The sequence below is a fragment of the Xenopus laevis genome, chromosome 5L (genome assembly GCF_017654675.1).
Source record: "Xenopus laevis strain J_2021 chromosome 5L, Xenopus_laevis_v10.1, whole genome shotgun sequence".
In the NCBI taxonomy this organism is placed as follows: domain Eukaryota; kingdom Metazoa; phylum Chordata; class Amphibia; order Anura; family Pipidae; genus Xenopus; species Xenopus laevis.
Window position 1 is genome coordinate 165,301,897 of NC_054379.1, and position 16,038 is coordinate 165,317,934.

General features: G+C 39.9%; 1 protein-coding gene across 1 annotated transcript in view; it reads right to left on the minus strand.

Annotated features, from left to right (window-relative positions):
- Positions 1–2,468: 2,468 nt before the first annotated feature.
- The window catches only part of LOC108717256, a 72,736-nt gene continuing 59,166 nt past the window's right edge, over positions 2,469–16,038 (minus strand). The window contains exons 2-3 of the mRNA XM_018264126.2: positions 5,251–5,744; positions 2,469–3,240 (exon numbers count right to left, since the gene is read on the minus strand). Of these exons, the coding sequence (XP_018119615.1) occupies positions 3,084–3,240; positions 5,251–5,738 (645 nt within the window). The 5' untranslated portion in view covers positions 5,739–5,744 and the 3' untranslated portion in view covers positions 2,469–3,083. The remainder of the gene's footprint in view (positions 3,241–5,250; positions 5,745–16,038) is intronic.

The window sequence follows — 16,038 nt, forward strand, 5'->3', positions numbered from 1 at the left end:
TTATTATAAGCTCTTAGTAGAGATGGTGCCACTCAATTTACTATAGCGCTACATGTACAAACATTTATATGGTCTATATTTACATTATACTCCAGACTGTAGCTTTTGTGTTTATAAATATGGAATTTTGTTGTAACCAAGTTAAAACAATCATTTTGTTAAACAAGCTGCAATAGTCCTGTTTTAGACCTTCCGATTTGATTAATTTTTGTAAATGTCCACTGGTTGGTTTGTTGTGCTTTAGCCAGACCAATCATCTCTTCCACTCTCATAGCTAAATTATACCACCTAGGCAGTGTAGTAAATGCAAATGTTTAAGGGGAGCCTCTGGTCTGGGCACTTACAAATGATGTTGGCACCTGTCCTTTGCTTCCCAGTAATTCTTCTTCCTTGACCCTGATTAAACCCTTAAAGGAGACCAGGGGCCCCTGGTGGTCTGTAGGATTAGCGGAAAGTTTATGAAGGCCATGGATCCTACTGAGGAATCTATTCTGGGAAAAATTCTTCCACCGAGAGACTGCCAGTCCAGCATAGTATCCTGCTTACTTACGGTAGTTCTTGCAGATATGGGAGGCTCTGATGCCTGATCCAGTCACAGCTTTTTGGGTCCCCCAACCTATTGTTCCAATGGGAAAGTGGCTCAGGCGCTGGTAGAATCAGCTTGCGAGATGCTTAAGAAATTACATGTAAATTGCATTTATAGAGTTAATATGAACTTGTAGGATGTGCAATTAGCGTTACAGTTCTTACCTAGGGAAAAAAATCGTTGAAATGTTAAATGCAAAAAAAAAACCCCATATATATATATATATATATATATATATATATATATATATATATATATATATATATATATACGTATACATGGACCTATATATATAATATTTTTTTTTGTATTGAACATTTCAAAGATTAAAGTATAGTAGCGTTGAAATAAATCACAACTTTTGTTGTTTTTTCACAAAAGTCCTGTGAGTGCGGTTTATGTTATCCAGCCCAATTAATTCCATCCAGGATGTGGCACTTGCAACAGGATCTTGACAAACTGGCAATCTGGGCAGCTAAGTGGCAAATGAGATTCAATGTTGATAAATGTAAAGTCCTGCACCTGGGATGTAAAAATATCCACTTATACCCTTAATGGGACTGCACTAGGCAAATCCATAACATCTTTAACATCTTAATATATTAATCTAGTTGCCTCTAGCAAACTTGTTCTATATGGAGACCATTGCTGGGACAGGGCTGTCTACAGGACACAGATCAGAGCATGTATTTACTTGAAGAAATGAAGGACCCCACAAGTCCTATCTGGTTGGCCTCTGATATCTTTAAGGGAGCTTGTAACGATCTCGTTGTACGAACCTTGCACCGTGAGGGGTACACTCGGTTGCACAGGTTAACCCTGTGGTCTCTGGTGTTCACCGATGCCCTTTTGGGGCCCCGGGCTTTTTGCTGCGGAAAACCAACAAGAATGTGCTTGGCTAGAAAGCAGTCCGTAAGTGAGGTACCAGCAAGGAATTCGAAGAGGTGTAGTGAAAACTTATAAAGATTTCAAGGCAGGTGGCAGGAAGTCATAGTCAAAAAGTTTGGCAGGAGTCAAAACCAGATAGTCAATACAAATAAATGCTTGAGCAGGAACAGTGAACTGAAGCCTAGCTTGGGCACTTAAAAAATGGGGAATCCGGCTTTATTGGGAAGTTTGAATTTGGAGCTGTTTGGTGACGTCATGACGCCCAGCATCGACAAAAATCGTAATCAAGGCGGAAGTGCGCGCCTGGGCACACGAAGAGAGGCGCGCCAAGAGGTTAATTCTCCCGTCGTGTCTTACAGAGTTAATGATAAAGTCCCATCTTTAACAGTGGGAATGGTGAGATGTTATAGAAAGCATTGATACAGGAGATTATGGATCAGTATCACTGAGGCATGTAACTATCAGTGATACAATAAAAAAATATAAAAGTACTTAATGATGTTTTCACATCTTGACCTATAAAGACCCAACAAGTAAGGGTAAGGCCACACTAAGCGATAAAGCGATAGCGCGGCGATTTGACTCGCGGCGACTTTTAATCCGCAATCGTTGGCGAAACTTTGGCGCTGGCGTCTATGGGGAATCGCGCAAAATCGCCAGCGTAAAAACACACGCAGCGATCTTTTTTCTATTGTCGCTTGAAATCGCCTAGCGAGGCGATTTCGAGCGACAATAGAAAAAAGATCGCCGCGTGTGTTTTTACGCAGCGATTCCCCATAGACGCCAGCGCCAAAGTTTCGCCAGCGATTGCCGTTTAAAAGTCGCGGCGAAAAGTCGCCGCAAGTCAAATCGCCGCGCTATCGCTTAGTGTGGCCTTACCCTAATACAAAGGGGTAACTATGGCAAATTCAAAAGCAGAATGTTTCCCAGAGAGAGAGGCAATACTTCATTACTACAATAGAACATATAAAAATTAACACAAGTCACAGTGAGATTGAGGTCCTAACACATTTTATGCAAATACAATTAGTGCTTCGGATATACATACAAACAGAAGAAAAAAAAGATATGGATATGACCCAAAAAATTGGCAGGCACTAGTGTAATAGAAACCAAACCTCCACACATAAGCACGTAGCCTCCAAAACCATAGATAATATAACTTCTTTACGTCCATTAGTGAGTTATTTCAACCACATCAGCTTCTATTGGCACAAACCAAGCTATTTTTATGTAGGTGTGTAATTTCTTGAATTGCTTTATGCATAAACATATTTTTGGACCTTACATCATAAAGTCCATTTCATGTTCAGATGCCCTTTAAAACAAAAGTATCCTGTTATACTTGTCCTTTTATTATCACCATTTCAAGTTTTTATCCTGAGGCAGAATTTTACATGAAGGAGTAAAGCAGGAGTAAAAGAAGTACTTGTTTACAGGGTTCTCTTTTCCTGTTCAGTAATTATATTTGAAACCTACAGAATAAGACAAAGGAAATATTCAGCATTAAATTTACACAATTTTCCATACACTTTACAGAAATGACTGTAAATTCTCAAACTGAAACAAAAAAAGAAAGCTTGTTGAGGAAGATGCCGCCATCATGCTGTCAGGATCCCATGGTAGTTTGATAAGCCAGGGTCGTGCATTTTGCCATCTGCTTTTCTAAAGCAACATCAAGGTCTCCGGCCTTCTTGTCAAGCTTTTCAGCTATGAGAGTTGTTGTTTGAAGCAGATTTTCCATCATCTGGAAGTTCCTTTTTAGCCTAAGTGGAGAAATAAGAGAAGAGCTTGAATTCAAACTACTCAGCAACTCTCAACTCCAAAAACAGATTTGATTGGTCTTCTAAAAATAAATACATTTGTCAAAGCTATTTTGCCAGCCATGGGTGTTCTAATTAACTAAAAACATGATCAGACCACTCAGTACAGGCCTACACCGGAGATTGGTGACATGGACAAGTGGTGTTCCCTTCCAAAGTCTTGTCGTGATGGAGCACATCTTTCATGTAGTGCAGATTAGATTTTAATATCAGTTCCATTTCTTTTAGACATGCGCTACATCTGACTTTAAGGATGGTATCTATCCATGCAGCAAAATATTCCAAGCAGTTCAACCCTCAGGTGATCATTGGAGTAACCACCAAAATGAGCAAGGTTGCAGGATTATGGTAGTGTTTGCCAGGGGTTCAAAACTGGGCAAATTTACCAATGTTTCTGCACAACCCCCATGTAGAACCAATTATTAGTGACTAGTATTAAACAATTATTACTGTGAACCTCATACTAATGGGGATATTGATACTAAACATTATGTCGTAATCCAAGCATTTTCCTCCCAAGCTTTTTGGGCATGACCCTTTACCTATGCTTTAAAGGGATACTGTCATGGGAATTTTTTGTTTTTTAAATGAATCAGTTAATAGTGCTGCTCCAGCAGAATTCTGTACTGAAATCCATTTCTCAAAAGAGCAAACAGATTTTTTTATATTCAATTTTGAAATCTAACATGGGGCTAGACATATTGTCAATTTCCCAGCTGCCCCAAGTCATGTGATAAACTTCAATCACTCTTTACTGCTGTACTGCAAGTTGGAGTGATATCACCCCTTCCTTTTTCCCCCCCAGCAGCCAAACAAAAGAACAATGGGAAGGTAACCAGATAGCAGCTCCCTAACACAAGATAACAGCTGCCTGGTAGATCTAAGAACAACACTCAATAGTAAAAACCCATGTCCCACTGAGACACATTCAGTTACATTGAGAAGGAAAAACAGCAGCCTGCCAGAAAGCATTTCTTTCCTAAAGTCCAGGCACAAGTCACATGACCAGGGGCAGCTGGGAAATTGACAAAATGTCTAGCCCCATGTCAGATTTCAAAATTGAATATAAAAAAATGTGTTTGCTCTTTTGAGAAATGGATTTCAGTGCAGAATTCTGCTGGAGTAGCACTATTAACTGATGCGTTTTGAAAAAAACATGTTTTCCGATGACAGGATCCCTTTAAAGCAACACCCAACACACATTTCAAAAACCAGACCCCTTTAATGACTCAACAGACATTAATTGTCAAGGACAATTTATTTGGTCTTGGTATTCCTTCAGATGTTGGGATATGCTGGGGACAGTAATGTAGAAGAAGATTGAGAGCCCAAGGATTTCATTTTTCAGAGCAGAGAGAAGTCATTAAACTCTCTAGGATCGCCCACACTTTCCTAATTCTGTGCTGCAGTCTGGGTGATGAATGGATTCTGCAAAGTGCAATCATAGAAGGGTTCATTCTTTGTAGTAAATATATTAATTGGCTGCTGGTTCTCGTATAAGTCAACTTCCCTCTGGATATACAGTAAATATTCATTTAACTACTTATTGTAATGCAAGAATGTCAGAGCTGGGGAGTCTGTACGGATAGCTTCACTGAGGGGAATAACATTGCAAGTCAACTTAGCCCTTACTAAATCTATTTTACACAGTTCATAAGAAAATAAGTGATTTATTTAAAAAATGCTTTCCTTACACTTGCCGTTGCTATTAAATTCTAAACATGGATCTAAAATTCACAAAGAAATGACCAAGCTATAGATATTGCAGTGATGAAGCCGATTTAGTTGCAGCATCTGGCACGCACAGCCACATCCATTTCCATCACTCTATACCATATTTAGGTGACTGATCATTCAACATCCCAACCAATTTTCTTGCCCGCCATTTAGGAAGAACATTTCTATGCATGCTACAAGCACTAACAAACCAACTAACTTTTGGTGAATCCTTACTTTGTTCTCTCATCTGGAACATCAGCTACATCTTCCTCCATGTGCGTGTGAAACTCCTGCATAATTTTGCTTAAAGTGCCATAAAATTCTTTGTTGTCCTCTCGAATTCCTTTGTTGTGATCATCAATGACCTCTTGGTAGCCAAGGTCTTGGGCATCAGCATTAACTGTGTACTGCAGGCTCTGTAACACCCTGTTGGTGTCCTGAAGTAGGTTGTGTAGATAGGTGACCTCCTCCTTTACAACTGGAGATGTCGCTTTCATCACATATTGTTCTTGAGGAGGGACCGTAAATGTAAGCTGACATTGGTTTGTTTCTTGAGGGTGGCTTCTAGGTTGACTTGTAGGCTCTTTGGGCTGATCATGTAGAGTGTCTATAATATAACCCGACCCTAAATCTGCTAGGGCATCATCTCCACTTTGGCACAGGCTAATGGACACCGCCATCCATAGTTTCAATACTGCGCTGAACATCCACTGCCGACACATTTTGAGCTGGGAAAATAAAAAATTGAAATCTATGTTTTCAAGATCCAATAATTCATACCAAAACAATGTAATGGTACTTTTGCTTCCCTGTCTACAGAAGCCAAAATACAGTCACAGGTTTTGCTGTCCTACAGTATACAACCATCATCAGAGCCCTATAATGGCGACTTATAACATAACTTATTTTGGAAATGGTATTAAATACCACTACTCCATATGTGGTTGCACTGTTTTTCCTCTCAGATTAGGTGTTTCTTTAGGTAGAATGCCTTTAAGGGAATGGAAAGGAAGAAGATGGAACCATAACATAGGCCTAGAGGGGCCTTAGGGACCCTTGAAGGGGTGGTTGAACTTTAAGTTAACTCAGGGGGGCACATTTACTAAGCTCGAGTGAAGGATTCGAATGAAAAAAACTTCGAATAGGCTACTACGACCTTCGATTCGAAGTAAAAACTGTTCGACTATTCGAGTACAGTCTCGTTAAAAAAAACTTCAACTACATATTTCAGCAGTTTAAACCTACCGAGGTACAATGTTAGCCTATGGGGACCTTCCCCATCACTTTTCTAAGCTTTTTTTGATCGAAGAAAAATCCTTTGATTGAGCACTTAAAATCGTTTGAATAAACGATTTTTATTTGATCGTAGGATTTGCGCTAAAATCCTTCGAATTCGATATTCGAAGGATTTTACTTAGAGGGTTTATTAACCCTCGATATGTGCCCCTTAGTGTGTAATTGAATGGGCAATGCTAAGTAACTTTTCACTTGGTCTTCATTATTTATATTTTTATACTCGTATATACTCGAGTATAAGCCGAGTTTTTCAGCCCCCAAAATATGCTGAAAAACTCTACCTCGGCTTATACTCGGGTCAAGTGCAAAAACGGTCGCGTCCAAGAATAGTCGCCGGCGCCCAAAAATAGTCTCCAAGAATAGTCGCCGGCATCCAAGAATGGTTGTCGGCGTCCAAAAATGAGACGCCGGCACCTCCAATGGGAGCAGAAACCCTTAATTTTTTGATTGAAACTTACCAGAAGCTGCTGCATTTCTCACCCTCGGCTTATACTCGAGTCAATAAGCTTTCCCAGTTTTTGGAGGTAAAATTAGGTACCTCGGCTTATACTCGGGACGGCTTATACTCGAGTATATACGGTATTTGCCTTTTTCTTTTGACTCTTTCCAGCTTTCAAATGCACTTTCACTGGCGCTATCTTTAAAAAAAATTTCTGTAAGGCTACAAATGTATTGTTGCTGCTACTTTTTATTAGTCATCTTTCTATTCAGGCCTCTCCTATTCATATTCCAGTCTCTTATTCAAATCAATGCATGGTTACTAGGCTAATTTGGACCCTAGCAACCAGATGGCTGAAATTGCAAACTGAAGAGACGCTGAATAAAAAGCAAAATAACTCAAAAACCACAAATAATGAAAACGAATTGCAAATTGTCTCAGAATATCATGCGCTGCATTATACTAAAAGTTAGTTGAAAGGTGAACAAACTCTTTAATATTAAACTATAAATTATAACAAAGAGCCCACAACTGGTAAAAAACAAAAATATTACAATAAAGAACTGAGCTGTCAATAAGACGAGTCTAGAGTCTCTTGATGACCATTAAATTCCACCGAAGAGCTTTGCGTGCCACAACCAATAACCGTTTCCATGAAATTAAAACCTATTGTTCACTTCAATTTATTTCCCAGCTGTTTAAAACCATTTGTATTCAGCCTAAAAAAGGAAATTAAATAAGTCAGAAGAAAATAATTAATAAGTCAGAAGAAGATAATGAATTGCTCCAAATGGACTGCTGATGCTCCCACCGATATTCCATTGCACAAAAAGGTCACATGAAATGGTAAGTTTTCCCTTTGTATTAATGCGCATATACTATGGGCACAGGAGGCTTCCATGAAGATTAGAAGATTAGTCAATTGCAAACATTTCAAGGAAGCCAAGGGGACGCCATGATCTCAGTCTCAGTCATATTTTTAGAGTGGCGCAGCCCCATGGTTAGCACTGGTGCAATCAGTTTGATGAAATTAACTCACAACTCAAATGGCTTCTAATTTATGAAACAAATGTAAAAAAACTCGAATCAGTGTAGGCAGAAAAAAACTAGAATCGCCCAAATTAATCGAGTTTTCGAGTGAAACCCACAGAAAAAAAATCATGAAGGCTACAAACATCTTCAGATGGTTCAAGGGACTTCTGTCATTGACGTCTACATGACCTTGACAGGTTTTAGATGGTGTATTTTCGGAACTGAGCTATTTTCAGGTTCGGGATATAATAAATCTCAAATTTTTAGATTTTTTTTCATTTTAATCCAAAAATTTGCATTTTGACTAAAAATTATTATTTATAGGCCATTTCTCTATAATTATATCTTAATATTCAGTTGTTTCCAAAGAAGTATCTCTATGGTAACAATGATTTCTTTCTATCAAATGAGGTATCTCTAGAGCACTTATCCGGTTATTGTGACAAAGCAATTGTGAATATGATTGGGTTGAGACCTGAGTGACATGCCCCACACCCCCTTAAGGGACCTACATAAGTAGATGGGGTCTTGATGGACCCATTCTTGTGACCATTTGCCTCCTTGTAACCCTCCTTTACTATGATTTTATAAATTAAGTCAAAGTTTGCCCCAGCTCTAGTAAACCAGAGCAAACAATCAAATATTTGCTTTAAAATAGGTGACGAGTAATTAGTTATAGGTGACTAGATCTTCAAACAATGTAGGGCTTTGACCTAGGTATAAGTGTTATGGGTTGGAAAACCTGAAGTAAAAGAAGTTGGGTTAAAAGCAACCAAGATATTCAGCTTTGGACAAATAGGTTAAAAGAACGGACTCCACTTGGACTCTTGACACTGATGTGAATATTTCAGATTTCTGTAAAGTGCTGGGGGATACGTCAATGTTATATAAATAACAGACAAGATGATTTCAGGAAAATACAGGAGAATTGCCTGCTGGAACATCCCCCCCAGTTCCCTCTTAATAGACTGACAATCTATTCCATCATATTCCTCATTATTCCCCACCATGCTACACATTTTCATTACTGTGACAGACAGGTAAAGAGCAATAAAATAGAAATTCAACTGGAATCAGCTTATAAAAAAAAAATATGTCAACCTGGGATCACGTTTGTAGGTCTTTGATTTCCTAAATAAACAATAAAATGGCAGAATGCAATTGTAACTTGAACAAACAGAACACAGTCGATATGAACTAGAAATTGGAAGTGGTCGTTCTCTGATTGGAACATGCCATTGGCACAGTCAAACCACCACCAGTTTTGCCGATTCGTCAAAGTTGATTGTTTCTGAATTATTTGCTTTCTTACTCTTTCCAGCGTTAAAATAGGGGTCACTGACCCTGGCAGCCAAAAAACTACTGAGCCTCCGTGAGGCTACAATTTTATTCTTACTTTTTATCTTTCTATTCAGGCCTCTTCATATTCCAGTCTCACATTCAAAAAGTGTTGGACGACCAATTTGAGTTATCAGTAACATTAACATGAGATTAGCCGACTGATTTTGCTAAAAAAAAAGTCACAGAATGCACAGCTGGCTCCTGCAACTATTGAAGCTTCTCATTAAGCAGGTGCAACATGAATATTTGGCCAAATAATTACATGGGATTAAGCTGTGGAGATGACATTTGACAGGTCTGTCCTTGAACACAAGGAGAAACGAAAGCCTCTGTAGAAGGCTGCAAACTGTAATCACCTACAAATCCACTACAGGATAAGATAATTGGCTCCTATAAGGGGTATCTAATGTATGCACCTGCAAAAAGAGGATTTGGAAAGTGGGTCGGCTGTACCATTTCTAGATGACATGGGGGGAGACATTACCAAGCCTCAGACCAAATAATTATTGGACTATTAAAAATCCACAGACCTATAAATTCCCCCGATTTTCTCTACTGGCCACGTAAGCACATTAGGTGACTACAGGATGTGCTCGACGGTGCCAAGTTTGGCTCATATGAGTTCTTTAAAGAAAAACTTGCGGAGCCCAATTTATCTCACTTTCGGTATTTCCAACTGCGGCAAGTATTTCTAGCACAATTTGGAGCATCTGAAATACAAACCTCACAACCACAATTTGAAACTGTGTTATGGTCTCCTACCATAACTAAACTTACATCCACCTTATATAAGACCTTGCTACAAACATGCCCCCCCCCCGTTTAAGGCAGCATATCAAAAATGGCTAGCCGATATCCCAGACCTCGAAAACGAGGAGTGGGAGGAAGCAACAGATAGAGGTTATAGTCATCTCTACTCTATACGTGACAAATTGGTTCAATTTAAATGGATTCATCAATTCTATATCACCCCTGTGCGTTTAAAAGCCATGGGAAATAACCCAACTGCAAAATGCCATAGATGCGGGGCTGAAGGAGCCACCTTTTTGCACATGGCTTGGTTGTGCCCACCGGTCTCCATGTTTTGGACCGAAGTCATGGATATCTTAGCGGATAAGTTAGATTTCCCTAGGCTGCTGACCCCACAGGTGTGCATATTAGGAGTCATAGATGAAATCATATACGCTAACCATGCCAGAGTTAGATACCGTACACTGTTGTACTATGCTAAGAAAGTAATTGCTATGGCATGGATGGGTCCCCAACCGCCCACGGTACAAAACGTTGGTGAATCAGAATCTGCCTCTCATTAAACTCACCTTACTAGCCAGAGGCTCACTGCAAAGATTTGAGAAAATATGGAGTCCATGGTGGGAAGCGGGACTTGGGGGTCAGGGCTCCCGAACATGAAAAGAAGTGCTTATTTATACTGTAAAAGGCTGAAATCCTTGATTCTATCTAGTCACTGTCCAGTATGTTAATGATAGAAATCTTGGAGGCAACATTCACATCTCCCTGTACGACTGTTTGAACTGTGTTTTAATTCTTGAAGTGTATCAATCACATTACTAAGCAAATTGATATGTACACATTTTATTTCAAGCTCTGTAATGGTACCTCAACTGCATTTCCGGCATATATTTTGTTTTTGTTTTTTTTATGTTTTATGTGTTATAAAACAATAAAAAACTTTACCTTTAAAAAAAAAAAATCCACAGACCAAGTATTTTTACTGTAATGGATAAAAGACAAGACCTTGAAGGTGTGGGGTTGTTGGCAGGAGAAACAGCGAGAACGATACCCAGATTGCTGATGTACCATGAGGATCAGTGCCTAAAGGGCTTTGTTTGGTAATGTGAGGGACAGGCATCAGCTATGGAAGAAATGTAGAAAAAGTGCAAGCTCCACAACTTTTATAGGTGCAATAAGCTAGAAACCCCCCAAAAACATGGTAGAAAAGCCAAGCTATGATATGAGAGTATTCGCAGAATCATGACATTTCCTCTAGACATAAAGAGGACAAGGCATAATTGGTGAGCACCAATAGAAGATATTTTTCTGTGTTTGAGTATTTGATGACCCAGGAGATAGCCCTGAATTAAGGGCAACATTGAGCAAGATGACTATGTCCCATCCCATGAGTCCTGCTGGAATACTTTGGAACCATAGCTCCATTAAAAATGTGGTGAGGGGGCAATAGTAGGTGCCATGGTCCTCAATTTGGCTCAGTACCAATGGGGCATTGCCTAGGTACCATTGTGGTTCTACCAGGCTTTCTAGGGGGCAGTTTTACTAACTAGCGAAAATTCTCCAGCGTCCACTTCGCACCCAGCAAAACACTGCGACAAGCGAAAATTTGCTCAGACAACGCCAATTCACTAAAATGCAAATGAGTTTAATCGTGGGCGCCGAACGCTGGCGACTTTTCACTAGCGTTACTTCAATGCAATGAAAGAAATTGCTAGTGAAGATGCGCGAGTGTTCATTTTGACTAGCAAAACTTCACTAGGGATCTTGCGCTCAGGTCAATTTGCATAGGGCGGGAAAGTTATATGGAAGTCTTTATGCTAAATGTTAATAAAGACAATAGTTCTTTATTCTAATGCCCTACACATGAGCCCACGGTAAAATTAATGTTCCATATGTTATAAAATGTCTGGGGAAAACCGGTTACACAAAAAATGTAAAATTTATGCCTTTTGCTGGCAATCAAGTCTGAAAAAAGGGAAAAGACGCCAGCGGTTTTTGGACCTTGATGCACTTTCGGCTCACAGAATATAATGTAAGTTTCAGAAGATTGAGGAAGATCTAGCTACTTGCACTTTGCCTGGTCTGATGAAAGAGGTTCAGTAAAATCCGCAGAGTAACATCCATTTGGCAGAGCGAAAAAGTCGCCTGGTGATAGAGTGCCCTTTGCCCTTTAGTAAATCTGCCCCTAGGAGTTTTAACTTTGTGGTTAGACTTTGTTCTTACATGGGACTGGGAGTTTTGCAGATATACCAAGCTCAACGCATTGAATTTTACTCCTTCAGGCCACCAGGAGCCCCAACTGGCTGTATATAGTTCTGTCTCTTCATTGCACAGCAAAGGCATAGACTCTTCATAAGACTATGGGGCAAATTCACTATGCGCCGAAGCGCCTAACGCTAGCGTCAATTCGCTAGCGTTGGTCATTTTCGTTACTTCGCAAATTCACAAACGAACGCTGGCGTAAATTTGCTAGTGTTACTTCGCACCCTTACGCCTGGCGAATTTGCGCAACGGACGTAACTACGCAAATTCACAAACGCGCGCATTTTACTGAACGCTACCTTTTACGCCAGACTTCCTTCGCCACCTCAGACCAGGCGAAGAGCAATAGATTATATAGAGTATATAGGGATTGCTTCAAAAAAAGTTCAAATTTTTTCTAAGTCCCAAAAAAACGCTGGTGTTTTTTCTATATTACGGGTGATCGAAAAAAGATCGAAAAAAAATTTTTGGGACTCCCCTCCTTCCCCCCTACATTTCCTAACTCATGGCAACTTAACTATACAGTGGACACATGTGTAGGGCAAAAAAAAATTTTTATTTGATGTTTTGAAGGTTTCCCAGGCATTTGTAGTGATTCTACGTATTCCTCCATTGAAATTTGAATTTGGCGCCGTAAGCAAATTAACCATCGCTAGCGTAACTTCGCTTAGCAAATCAACGCTAGCGCAACTTCGCAACCTTACGCTACCCCTAAGCGCAACTTCGGATTTTAGTGAATTTGCGGAGCGCTGGCGAAACTATGCGAAGTGCGGTGAAGTTACGCCTGGCGCAACTACGGATCTTAGTGAATTTGCCCCTGAGACTGTCTTTGTCCCATTATCATTTTATCCATCAGGATATTTGGCCAATGGACTGGGGGGGGGGGCATTTTGGTTCTGTTTGAGTGTTATGTTAGTCTAAATTATGTTCATATTCTGTTGTAAAGTTTTCAATAAAAAACAAAGACCCTACCTCTGGGATTGGGGGGGAGGTACTTGTGATTATTTCAGAATTTTTAATGCATGGAAAAACTCCTACTGGAATTATGAAGAGTTTGAATTATTAACCTGACTTTATTTAAAACTGAACGCAACATTCACCTTTTAATTGTCTGTAGCACACCTCTTGCTTCTTTGAATACAAAGTGTCACCTATCAACTGGCCTTTTGCTCAATCACAGGCAATAAAGTGTGTTCCCTTCAATTACAGAGCAAATAATGATGCCCCAGGGTCTTTCCAATTCTTTACACTATAAGAGGGACACTAATAGCTCTGCCAGAGAGGATTCTGCTTCTCAATTAGCAATCAAGTGGGGTCATCAATACGTCTCACCGCAACTGCCAACGTCTAGATCCGTTGGATACCTGAAGGCTTGTTTTATTCTACAAAAATTAAATGAAATACGCAGATCAGAATGGGGAAAGCTTATCACAAGGGTAGAAAGGGTGAAATTGCCATGGAATGGTTGAGAAATTAGGAGTGCTGTCACTTAGGCAACGAATAAAAAGCAGGCTCATGCGTAAGTGATATCATCGCATTTGCAAATTGAGGTCCGTCTCTAAAGCGAGCCGCCTGATTAACTCCCCTATCCCCCTGATGAAACACAAACGGTCAGGTGGGAAACTTTTTTCTAATTTATTTTCCCGTAACATTGTCATTGTTTGCGATTCCCTCCGGCGCTTCCGCCTCTCCCTGACCAGTTGGACTGGATGGTGTGTACACAATTACTTATGCCACTTAACATGCAAGGATCGCAGCCAGTGCAAATATCCAGAGTCCACACAACTAAATAGGCTTTACAAAAGGAGTCGGAGGAGTTATTTTCCAGCTCCTGGCTGTTTCTCACAATGAGTGCCAGCTCTTCTGATTCACACAATCCAAATCTAAACCCATTACCAAGAAGCCAAGGAATTTGGAATGTTTGCAACTAGAAGCAGCTGTTGATCGCAGTGCCAGCATTAGCAATTATTAGCTTTCCTCGTTGCCTGCGGTTAAACAATTCCTCTGAATTGATTCATTGCCGCAGTACATAGGGTATGTGTTTGGTTTCTATATATTGCATTGACGGGAAGCTGCACTCAGAAATGGCTTTATTGGACATTTCAACTGGTATAGGAAGAAAAAGGCCTCAATATGGCTTATGCTACATGACTACACAAGACCCTAGATAGGAGTCCAAGAGCACTATGGGTTGTTTATATTTTTGCACTTTGCACCCTTTGTTGCACATAATACACGACCCCTTATATGTACATATAGGCCTTGTCATAAGTGTGGCCCTACCAGAACTGTTGCCTAGAATATAGAGAAACACATTTACCATATTTCTAGGAACTAATCACTGGTATGATGGACTGAAAGGTAAAAGACAGCGATGGGCAATCTGACCCATTTTGCTTCAAAATGCATTGAAGTCTAGGGGAGGCAAAATGTTTTTTTTTTTTGTTTGATGCGCCTGCTAGAGTCTATGGGTGTCATTTTTGCGGTGACAAAAATAACACTTATCACTAGTAAAAGAGTGTATAAAAAACAAGTTACTAATGTCCATAGCAACCAGAAAGACTAAAGAGCAGCTTTTTCATATTGGAGGGAGGCAGAACGAATACAAGAAATTTCAAGAAAATTTTTTGGTTAACAATCATTAAGGGTTTATGATAAACAAAGAGCAAGATGATGAACTCTCATGTACAATATAAGCTTCAGGGCTACACAAATAATTTTTTTTTATAGCAGAAAAACACAAAGAGGAGAAAATAGTAACCCCTTTAGCGATGGAACAGATGGACCTCGCAATGGAAAGTGAATGGCAGGAATCAGAAGGTGGCTGAAAATACAGATGACCACATGAAGGAAGAGCAACATGGTGTTCTAGAGTAGGTCGTTTGAGGAACATAATATTCCAGAACAGATGAGTAAAAGGACGTCCTAGAATAGGAATGATGAGTGTATGTCGGTAGGTGTAAATTAGAGGACATGTCATTGATGGCAAAATGTCTCCTTATTAACTAAGGCCGTTAAAAAAAGGGGAAACATCTTGTACAGAGCAGAGCATTGCCATTGTTTGTATTCCATGAATTGTAGAACATTCAAAGAAAATTGTTTTAAATTTAACGTGTTTAAATTGAAGGACATTATAGGCATTTGTAAGCAGCAGAGTGGAGAAAAGGTTTAATGGCCTTTGAAAAGTACAGGAACTAGAGTTCATTCAATTTGCTCTGAATTTATCACCACTTTTTAATCCACGTTTAAAGGAACGGAAGCAGTTGTACAACTAACCACTGGCTGTAATGAGCATAGCTACAGTATGTATCTCCTTCAGGGATAGTTCATCACAAATGTCCTTTTCCTGCCATTCAATTAGTTATTATTCATTATTATTCATTAATATCAGATTGGTCTAGCCAGATTATGATTCAAATGCTCTCACTTGCTACAGATTGGTCAAGGATCTGACTGGGCCGGCAGAACAGCGGGAAGAAAAAAGGGTAGGTCCCGCCGACCCAGACCCATTCCCACCTTATTCTGGTGCTCTCCCATAACTCTCCCCAATTGTGGCCGCAAGGGAACAGGTATGCACAGTGGAAGGTGGGTTTTGGCACCACGAGCAGGAATCCAGGACTGAGGCAGGTGGCCCAGGGGGTATGTGGGGCCCCTGAGAGCCCAAAGTCGGATGCTGAGCCCTGTGAATATTTCTAATGCTCTGTGTCACTTCCAGTTGGATAAGTTGCCCAGTTGTAATGTCAGTGCCCCATAGAGTACAAAGATCACAGCTATCACCCGAGTGAAGATTTGCCTGACTTATATCGATGTCTCATATACATAAACAAGTAATAAAACAGTATAAGTATCAGGAGTTAATCAGTTTTCTATCCTCCCAAACAAAGCTGCATAAACCCCTATCA